Source organism: Salvelinus fontinalis, chromosome 17 (genome assembly GCF_029448725.1).
Source record: "Salvelinus fontinalis isolate EN_2023a chromosome 17, ASM2944872v1, whole genome shotgun sequence".
Taxonomy (NCBI): Eukaryota; Metazoa; Chordata; class Actinopteri; order Salmoniformes; family Salmonidae; genus Salvelinus; species Salvelinus fontinalis.
In genome coordinates, this window is record NC_074681.1 from 39,976,697 (window position 1) to 39,988,209 (window position 11,513).

The following is an 11,513-nucleotide window of genomic DNA, read 5'->3' on the forward strand; positions in this document are numbered from 1 at the left end:
CTAGTCTTCCATTTGTACATTTGCCGGGCACAACCAAGCTGAGCACCAAACCGTTCTTCTCCCCAAATTCCCTTTCCCCTCTGTCTCGTTCACTCAATTGCATTCCGACCGCTCCCTCCACACAAGTCTATTTTCTGCTTAAGCTACCATTTAGAATTGGTTAGCCTACACTATAACCCACTAAACAGACCGGTTCCACACTGAAAATGTGTATTTATCAGAATCATTAAGCATATGCCTACCCACCAGATGTCGTGGCCGTAATTCGTCAACATGCAGTGTTCAATGTGGAATTGTTCATCCATTGTTTTTAAATTCCAAACAGGCAGAATAAACTAAATGTCTGTATATTGAAAAGAAAAACAGATTTTGGTTTGTAACCCTGAAAAACAGTGTCTTTCAACTCGCCAAATTGAGCCACGTTTCAAAATGATCACTCTGAACATAACTGTTCCAGGCACGAGTCTGCATTTGCACTGGCAACTTTTTTAATTTATAAAAATATTCTGTTAATGTTTTTTTTACTATAAAATAGGTGTGTGTCTTGACTGTGATACAGGCTCGTCTGCTAAATTAACAAAACATGGCTATGCCATTGCACATACATAGGCTTCTACAAGAAAGCGTAATGGCTGAGGTTACTGCCTTTTTGAAGATTGTGTTCCACCATAACGGTTTCAATAAATGAATCTTAAAATGGCACTTGCTTTTTTATTAAGTGAATATACTGTATATGGGGCAATTCAGCAATTAGGATTTGTTATCTGTAATAGTTATGATAAATTAGGCATTGTTGTGATCTCTTGCCTAGTTAAAATAAACATGTAAAGTGTAGCTGAGCTGAAAGATCCCAGAATTCTTTTCATATGCACAAAGTTTATTTCTCTCAAAGTTGTGCACTTTTTTTTTTTTTACATCTCTGTTAGTGAGCATTTCTCCTTTGCCAAGATAATCCATCCACTTTACAGGTGTGGCATATCAAGGATTTGATTAAACCGCATGATCATTACATAGGTGCGCCTTGTGCTGGGGACAAAACTGCCACTAAAATGTGCAGTTGTCTCACAACACAATGCCACAGATGTCTCAAGTTGAGGGAGCGTGCAATTGAAATGCTGACTGCAGGAATGTCCACCAGAGCGGTTTGCAGAGAATTTAATGTTTGTTTATTGTAGAGAAAGTGTCTCCAACATCATTTTAGAGAATTTGACAGTACGTCCAATCGGCCTCACAACCACAAACCACACCAGCCCAGGAGCTCCACATCCTGCGGGATGATCAAAGACTAGCCAGCTGATGAAACTGTGGATTTGCACAACTGAAGAATTTCTGCACAAACGGTCTCAGGGAAGCTCATATGCGTGCTCGTCATCCTCACCAGGGTCTTGACCCGACTACAGCTCAGCATCGTAACCGACTTCAGTGGGAAAATGCTCACCTTAGAGATCGCCACTGGCACAGTGGAGAAGTGAGCTCGTCACAGATGAATCCCGGTTTCAACTGTACCCAGGCAGATGGCAGACAGCATGTATGGCGTTGTGGGTGAGCAGTTTGCTGATGTCCATGATGTCAACAGAGTTCCCCGTGGTGGCGGTGGGGCTATGTCGTGCCATTCAACCGCCACCATCACCTCATGTTTCAGCATGTTAATGCATGGCCCCATGTCACAAGGATCTGTACACAATTCCTGGAAGCTGAAAATGTCCCAGTTCTGCATACGCAGACATGTCACCCATTGAGCAAGTTTGGGATGCTCTGGATCAACGTGTAAGACAGCATGCTCCAGTTCCCGCCAATATCCAGCAACTTCACACAACCATTGAAGAGGAGTGGAACAACATTCCATAGGCCACTATCAATAGCTTGATCAACTCTATGCAAAAAGAGATGTTTTGTGCTGCATGAGACAAATGTTGGTTATAACAGAGACTGACTGTTTTTCTGATCCATGCCCCTAACTTTTTTTAAAGGCATCTGTGGCCAGATGCATATCTGTATTCCCAGTCATGTGAAATCCAGATATGGGCCTAACACATGCATTTAAAAATTGACTTCCTTATATGACCTCAGTAAAATCTTTGGAAAAGTGTTGCAAGTTGCGCGAGATACATATATTTATTAGTTGTTCAGTATTGATAAAACACAATTTTTCCAGAACAGGCCTCGTGTTCTAAAATATAAAAATGTTTCTCCTTTTGGGTACTTGCAAAAATTTAATAATAATAATCATGCGAGTACTCGAACAGTCAAAAAAAAAAGTCAAATGCACATCCTTATTACCACCACAATGCTTGACCGTCGTTCTTACTGTGGAATTCAGTGTTTGGTTTTGCCATCGGGATCCATGTCGTCCAAAAAGTGGACTCAAGTTTGCCGAAAAGTGCCTAAGGGCACCTGGATTATCGTAAAGACTCCTGGAAGAATGTTCTATGGCCAGATGAGTCAAAGAGAAACTTTTTGGACGACATGGTTCCTATTATGTCAGACAAAAAAAAAAAAAAAAAAAAACTACATTCCACAGTAAGAACCTCATACCAATCGTCAAGCATGGTGGTTTTGGTTAAACCAGACTGAACACTGCACACTATTGTGAAGTGAAACAACGACAAGCGTCCCATTTAGTCTGGTTAACCAGACTACATGAACAACAGCAGCAGCTAATGAATTGACAGAGATCATTCATGAACATCTTGAGTGTTCCAACTGGCCTTTCTATGACACACCACTTCTGTGATAAGAGGCTGTCCCTAGGCAGTCTCGTGACAGTGTACCAGACTGCCAGCACTCACAGTGCACTGCAATTCTGAGGAGAAAGTCTGCCAGAGAGCAGTAGAGAAACTGAGTTCGCCCTAGAGCTGATAGTAGGATTCAGTTGCTGTATAGAAGGTGGAAATTAAATGCAAGGCAGGAGGAGAGCAGTGGAACAGTTCTGCCAGACTGCCTTATCCCTCTATTCTCTGATAAAATTGGTTGTAAAATGCTGCAGGCATGTGTCTCTCCCCTCCTTTTGTTAAGGCTTATGATGGGTGCTACCAGGGGTTTAACTATTTTTGTGTTGAGATGAAAATGTAATCCCCCCCCCCCTCTTTTGATACAACTGTAAACTCTAAAGCGGGAGATAGAAGTCTGAAATTGGGAGAGACCGATCCAAAGGCTGTTTGGCCACAGGGGATTATAATCTTGCACTGCGGTAGCATCCCAGACTCCAGATAAAAAGAGGCCATTTATGGTTATTGACCAGCAAAGGAAGGTCTTCGCTGAAAAGTAATACGATTATCCGTTGTGACAGTGCCGGTCTACAGTAGCTCTTGTTTCAGCTGGGTCTCTCATAGGGATGTTGAGCAGTGTTATAAAAAGGGATAGTCACCCGCCTCGAATAAACGACACCCCCCCCCCCCCCCTCTCATACTTAACCACATCAACCCCGGATCGCTCGTCAAACCCCTTGTAAACTGACAAGGGAACAACATGCGCACGAGGAGAGCGGTCTCAACTACACTCCGGGTTGCGAAACAGTTCACAGCACCGTGATTAGCCTGTCAGTCATCGGGTCGCAACTGTGCACAAAATGTAGCGCAGAACTTCACGGGAAGACATTCTTCTTTAAAGTGGAAGCCAATGTCCATAAATACACCAATCAGGGCCCTAACTGCTCGAGGTTAGGGCCATTAGCACTCTGCCCACAACAAATCCATTCCTGACACCTGCATTTCCACAAATCGGATCCAATCCAGTCGGCACTCAAATGGCATGTTTCAGAGTGGTGAGGGTGAGACACTTAGAGATGTACAGTAGCCACTCTGTACTGAATGCCAGACAATTAACATGACTCAGGCCTTTTTATAACCCCGGGAGGCTAAAAACAGCTCCATGGTGTCAAAAGGAGTTCAAAGGGAGTCAGAGTGCGCTGGATAATGGCGATAAAGAGAGAGAGCAAGTACAGAGTTGAACTAGGAGAGAGGAGTCAAGATGGCCACTCCTCAATTAACCCTACTAACGAGGCTAAATTAAATGATACAACCGGGCCTCGACCAGAGCCATACATTTGCATACACAGCTCTGGCCTAGACTACACAAAAAGGCTGTATTTTCGGACTCTTGACACCCGTGTGTAATTGACGCCAATGAACGAATTGGTGTTAGAGTAACAGTTTGTGTCATGCAACCTCACTTCAGATTGTACCTAGGGGGAAGAGTCCTATGTGATAAAAACAATTAAATCAAGCTCTAACCAACCACACTCACTGGCTATAACATTACTTGGTGACTAACTTAGCTCATTGCTCCTCGGGGAACATAGTGGAGACTGGTGTGGGCGGTAAACTTCGATACAGAGCGTAGTTAGTGACATGGGCCATGAGGTGACAGGTTTAAAAACAGCGTTTCTATTTACGAGGTTCTTAGCAAGCATAGCATAGCATGACTCCCCTCTAGAGTTACCACCAATGGGGAAAGCATCCAGTCAGCCCCCCCACGTGCTCATGCACTTTACGTTTCTACAAAATATCTGTGTCATCCTTACCTGGCATAAGAGGATGCTAAGAATTAAATATATATATATATATATATATATATATATATATATATATATATATATATATATATATATATATACACTGCTCAAAAAAATAAAAGGGAACACTTAAATAACACAACGTAACTCCAAGTCAATCACACTTCTGTGAAATCAAACTGTCCACTTAGGAAGCAACACTGACTGACAATACATTTCACATGCTGTTGTGCAAATGGAATAGACAACAGGTGGAAATAGGCAATTAGCAAGACACCCCCAATAAAGGAGTGGTTCTGCAGGTGATGACCACAGACCACTTCTCTGTTCCTATGCTTCCTGGCTGATGTTTTGGTCACTTTTGAATGCTGGCGGTGCTTTCACTCTAGCGGTAGCATGAGACGGAGTCTACAACCCACACAAGTGGTTTAGGTAGTGCAGCTCATCCAGGATGGCACATCAATGCGAGCTGTGGCAAAAAGGTTTGCTGTGTCTGTCAGCGTAGTGTCCAGAGCATGGAGGCGCTACCAGGACAGGCCAGTACATCAGGAGACGTGGAGGAGGCCGTAGGAGGGCAACAACCCAGCAGCAGGACCGCTACCTCCGCCTTTGAGCAGGAGGAGCACTGCCAGAGCCTTGCAAAATGACCTCCAGCAGGCCACAAATGTGCATGTGTCTGCTCAAACGGTCAGAAACAGACTCCATGAGGGTGGTATGAGGGCCCGACGTCCACAGGTGGGGATTGTGCTTACAGCCCAACACCGTGCAGGACGTTTGTCATTTGCCAGAGAACACCAAGATTGGGAAATTCGCTACTGGCGCCCTGTGCTCTTCACAGATGAAAGCAGGTTCACACTGAGCACGTGACAGACGTGACAGAGTCTAGAGACGCCGTGGAGAACGTTCTGCTGCCTGCAACATCCTCCAGCATGACCGGTTTGGCGGTGGGTCAGTCATGGTGTGGGGTGGCATTTCTTTGTGGGGCCGCACAGCCCTCCATGTGCTCGCCAGAGGTAGCCTGACTGCCCTTAGATACCGAGATGAGATCCTCAGAGCCCTTGTGAGACCATATGCTGACACATGCACATTTGTGGCCTGCTGGAGGTCATTTTGCAGGGCTCTGGCAGTGCTACTCCTTGCACAAAGGCAGAGGTAGCGGTCCTGCTGCTGGGTTGTTGCCCTCCTCCACGTCTCCTGATGTACTGGCCTGTCTCCTGGTAGCGCCTCCATGCTCTGGACACTACGCTGACAGACACAGCAAACCTTCTTGCCACAGCTCGCATTGATGTGCCATCCTGGATGAGCTGCACTACCTGAGCCACTTGTGTGGGTTGTAGACTCCGTCTCATGCTACCGCTAGAGTGAGAGCACCGCCAGCATTCAAAAGTGACCAAAACATCAGCCAGGAAGCATAGGAACTGAGAAGTGGTCTGTGGTCACCACCTGCAGAACCACTCCTTTATTGGGGGTGTCTTGCTAATTGCCTATAATTTCCACCTGTTGTCTATTCCATTTGCACAACAGCATGTGAAATGTATTGTCAATCAGTGTTGCTTCCTAAGTGGACAGTTTGATTTCACAGAAGTGTGATTGACTTGGAGTTACATTGTGTTGTTTAAGTGTTCCCTTTATTTTTTTGAGCAGTGTATATACACACACATTTCATCAGATGACACAGATGATGCTAGCTACAGGATACACATATCGTTAAAGGCACAGATACCAAGCCACTAACAATATGCCTGGAAGAAAATCTAAATATTAGGAAAAGTGATTCAACCTCTGAGTAACGTAACAAGATATGAATGACACAGGGAGCAAAGAGCATATAACAAAATACGTTGTGAATGGGTCATATTTGAGTGTGCAATAAAATGGGCCATATAAATACACACAACTTGCTTTCTCAATGTAGACTGAAGAAATGCATCAGAGCCTGGTTAGACAGCCAGGGGTGTCCATCACGTCGCCCTGCCTCAAACCTCAGAACTATTTGACCATGCAACACATAGTACACTGCTCCAGTGTACAGAGACGTTTGATCTGTGGACGGAACAAGCAGACGTATTGCCAAGTCAACAAATTATTGGAGTGCGCAGTAACGCTGGCCTTCTAGGCAGAGTTCTTCTGTTCAGTGTCTGTGTTCTTTTGCCCATCTTAATCTCTTCCTTTTTATTGGCCAGTCTGAGATATGGCTTTTTCTTTGCAACTCTGCCTAGAAGGAGAGCATCCCAGAGTCGCCTCGTCACTGTTGACGTGTGCAAAGCTGTCAAGACAAAAGGGTGGCCATTTAATTTGATTTGTTTAACACTTTTGGCAACTACATGATTCCATGTGTTCTATCATAGTTTTGACGTTCTCCCTATTATTCTACAAATTAGAAAAATAGTAAAAATAAAGAAAACCCTTGAATGAGTAGGTGTTCTCTGTCAGAGTGACCATTGGGTTCTTTGTCACCTCCCTGACCAAGGCCCTTCTCCCCCGACTGCTCAGTTTGGCTTGGCGGCCAGCTCTAGGAAAAGTCTTGGTGGTTCCAAACTTCTCCCATTTAAGAATGATGGACACCTTCAATGTTGCAGAAATTCTTTGGTACCCTTCCCCAGATCTGTGCCTCGACACAATCCTGTCTCGGAGCTCTAGGGACAATTCCTTCGACCTCATGGCTTGGTTTATGCTCTGACATGCACTGTCAACTGTGGGACCTTATATAGAGGGACGTGTGCCTTGCCAAATCATAACCAATCAATTGAATTTACCACAGGTGGACTCCTAGTTGTAGAAACATCAAGGATGATCAATGGAAACAGGACGCACCTGAGCTCAATTTCAAGTCTCATAGCAAAGGGTCTGAATACTTATGTACATAAGGCATTTCTAAAAACCTGTTTTCACTTTGTCATTATGGGGTATTGTCTGTAGATTGATGAGGATTATAATTGAGGTAATCCATTTTAGAATAAGGCTGTAATGTAACAAAATGTGGAAAAAGTCAAGGGGTCTGAATTCTTTCCGAATGCACTGTATTTTATGACTACATTGTGACGTTGTTTGTTTGTTTTGGACTTAGCCTAAACCCAAACAGCCTGTTTGGGCACACAATTTTTCCCCTCGAGGCAAGCCGAAGTCGGTACCCGAAGCCCCCTCGTCAGCGATTGGTCAACAGTAGGGTTTGATCAATGAAGTGCCTGTCGTTATTCAATGAGAGACGAGAGGCTCGGACTCGGGGGAACAGAAATGGAGTCCCTGGAGATGGCAGAAACAAGATGGTGGTTAGGAGTAGTGCAGTATTATGATGAGGAGACGTGTACTTGGAAAACGGAGAGGGTGAGAAGGTCTAAGAGAGAGAGGGAAGCGGGTGAGCTTGAGTCAGGTAAGAATGGTGGAAAAAAGGCAGATGGTTTGTTAAAGAAGGGAAGAAAGTGTAAGCAGAGGGAGCTGAAGACAGGAGGAGAAATGGAAGTGAATGAGGGTGAAGTATCGGAGGTGGTAGGTGTGGTGAAGTTATCGGAGGCCGAGTCTTGCACCGAGGGTCAGGATAAAGATGAGTCTGACAGTAGGAGTGGAGTTTATGGAAAAAGTGGACTCTTGCCTGATCCATGTGGTTTCACGGTGGGGGTCTTTTTTTTATATGTATTTAAAAATAAGTTGGGTACTGTGGAATCAGTGAAGGTAACTAGAATGGGTCGTGATAATTGTTTGTGTTTCTGCTGGTCAGAGGGAGAAGGCGCTCGGAGTAAAACAAATGGGGGCAAGACAAGTGAATTGTTTCGCTCTCAAGAAAAGGGTGCCAATGAAAGGAGTGATAACTGGGGTAGCAGTAAATATAAAAACGTGACCAGTTGAACTGAAAGATTCCCGGTGTATGTGATGCGACGCAGAAAGGGTGGCAAGAGTGGGGAAACAGAAGAGTCGTTGTCTGTTCTTTTGAGTTTTGAAATTGAGTCTTTGCCCACCAAAGTGAAGCTAGGATATATACAGTTGAAGTCAAAAAGTTTACATACACTTAGGTTGGAGTCATTAAATAAACTAATTTTTCAACCACTCCACAAATTTCTTGTTACAAACTATAGTTTTGGCAAGTCGGTTAGGACTTCTACTTTGTGCATGACAAGTCATTTTTCCAACAATTGTTTACAGACAGATTAATTCACTATCACAATTCCAGTGGGTGAGAAGTTTACATACACCAAGTTGACAGTGCCTTTAAAACAACTTGGGAAATTCCAGAAAATTAAGGCCTACCTTCAAACTCAGTGCCTCTTTGCTTGACATCATGGGAAAAATCAAAAGAAAGCAGCCAAGACCTCAGGAAAAAAATTGTAGACCTCATTAGACCTCATCATCCTTGGGAGCAATTGCCAAACGCCTGAAGGTACTACATTCATCTGTACAAACAGTGAGCAAGTATAAACACCATGGGACCACGCAGCAGTCATACCACTCAGGAAGGAGACGCGTTCTGTCTCCTACAGATGAACGTACTTTAGTGAAAATCAATCCCAGAACAGCAGCAAAGGTCCTTGTGAAGATGCTGGAGGAAACAGGTACAAAAGTATCTATATCCATAGTAAAATGAGTCCTATATCGACATAACCTGAAAGGCCGCTCAGCAAGGAAGAAGCCACTGCTCCAAAACTGCCATAAAAAAGCCAGACTGCGGTTTGCAACTACACACGGGGACAAAGATTGTACTTTTTGGAGAAATGTCCTCTGGCCTGATTAAATAAAAATAGAACTGTTTGGCCATAATGACCATCGTTACATTTAGAGGAAAAAGGGGGAAGCTTGCAAGCTGAAGAACACCATCCCAACCATGAAGCACGATAGTGACAGTATCATGTTGTAGGGGTGCTTTGCTGGTGCACTTCACAAAATAGATGGCATTATGAGGAAAATGATGTGGATATATTGAAGCAACATCTCAAGACATCTGTCAGGAAGTTGAAGCTTGGTCGCAAATGGGTCTTCCAAATGGACAATGACCCCAAGCATACTTCCAACGTTGTGGCAAAATGGCTTAAGGACAACAAAGTCAAGGTATTAGAGTGGCCATCACAAAGCCCTGACCTCAATCCTAAAGAAAATGTGGGCAGAACTGAAAAAGCCTGTGCGAGCAAGGAGGCCTACAAACCTGACTCAGTTACACCAGCTCTGTCAGGAGGAATGGGACAATTCACCCAACTTATTGTGGGAAGCTTGTGGAAGGCTACCCGAAACGTTTGACCCAAGTTAAACAATTTAAAGGCAATGCTACCAAATACTATTTGAGTGCATGTAAACTTCTGACCCACTGGGAATGTGATGAAAGAAATAAAAACTGAATTACAATTATTATTTTGACATTTCACATTGTTAAAATAAAAAGTTGTGATCCTAACTGACCTAAAAAAAATGAATTTTTACTAGGATTAAAATGTCAGGAATTGAAAAACTGAGTTTAAATGTATTTGTTGAAGGTGTATGTAAACTTCCGACTTCAACTGTATATACACACACCATCGAGGTACGTTTTCCTGAGGTACGTATCGCAAGGCTTCAGTGTCTTAATGTAACCTAGCCCTTGATCGTGACTCATTTCCATTACATATAAGAGTCATTGGACGAAGGCGTCTCCTGTAGTTTAAGAGCTGCGACGCTTGGTATGAACATAAACACGCATCACTTGTGGTACGGTTTTGGAAGCATAAGGACCTTAACTTTCATATCAGAGAGAAATCCTTTTCAATTCAAAAGGTTTAATAGATACACACCTTTATAGGGTTAGGGTTGCCACACAACCATATTTCCATGTTACAGCGCTTGTTTACGTGACAAACAGATGGAAGACCGAATGGACTATACCTGTGCTAATTAGCTGTGTTTTAACAAGAGACATCACAAATGCGTTGTCACTGAAAAATACTGTCAGCTGCAACTGTTAAAACAGTGTACAGTAAGTGTGTATTTTAAATTTGTTTAATGATTTTTATGTGATATTAAAGTAAAGTAGAGGGCTATTTCTAGAACTGTACAGCAATTGAGAATCAGTTCACATTTCAAATGGAGTATTTGGCCGTTTTGGCTCCCAGAGCCAATTCACACTTTAAAACAGAATATGTAAGGTCCTTGGACTAAGGAGTAACCTTAGGCTCCTTTAGTCCAATATTGGGCTAAATGTAACCATGACTGCGTCCGGACATCAGTGCAGTTTAGTGTAAACAGCGTAAGTGTATGGTTGGCATCTTCTGGCAAAAACACAATCTGACTGCAAATTGGATATATATCTATCACACACACACTCGCACCTGGGTTTTCCCTCAAAATGCCAGTTTGTCACTTCACACAGACAGAATTGTCACAAGATAACCCTAAATTGACAACCATGCTGACAAACGCTTAGCAATGATTCAACCCCTATTGGATGTCAGACTCATTTTCCTTGTTGTTTTACCTTCTGCGCGCAGCATGATTAACATGGACAGTTAGAACGCAGTCTTACCTAGCTTCACCCGAGACTCCTCCAGCTTCTGGATTTGGTTCTCCAAGAAGAACATGGCTACTGCGAATGCCAACAGCGCCAGAAGCTGAAACTTTGGCGGCATCATGATCCTTAGAAGCCCCATCAAACAGTCCAGTGAGAACAGGTCATTCCTTGTTTAGAAAATACTACATAAAAGGAAGTGGAACGTTGTCAATCACAGCGCGAATTTGTGTCTGTGTATGGCCCTGTGCATTTGAATTGTTCTTGTCCAGTGTTTACATCCCTGGTTGTTCAGTAGGGAACACACTCAGATCAAAATGATTTGTTTCATATGATAATGTACTCTCATAAAAGAGAACTGCATGAAACCTCAATACCGTCTTGATGTTGAGATGCCCCCCCCACACACACATAAGGGTTTCAACAGAAACGGCCTTGTGTTCCTCCGCGTCTGCGATTCTTCCTCTCTAGAGCTGTGTCCCGTTCAGTTCACTCCGCACGCCTATCTTCGTCGGATGATTTATATTAGTTACAAAATCC

The 11,513-nt window shown here is 43.5% G+C and overlaps 1 protein-coding gene across 1 annotated transcript in view; it reads right to left on the minus strand.

Moving 5' to 3' along the window:
* LOC129814360 (heparan sulfate 2-O-sulfotransferase 1-like) overlaps positions 1-11,480 on the minus strand; it is a 28,995-nt gene extending 17,515 nt beyond the window's left edge. Inside the window, exon 1 of the mRNA XM_055867452.1 lies at positions 10,992-11,480. Within this exon, the coding sequence (XP_055723427.1) occupies positions 10,992-11,115 (124 nt within the window). The 5' untranslated portion in view covers positions 11,116-11,480. The remainder of the gene's footprint in view (positions 1-10,991) is intronic.
* Between the last annotated feature and the right edge of the window lie 33 nt (positions 11,481-11,513).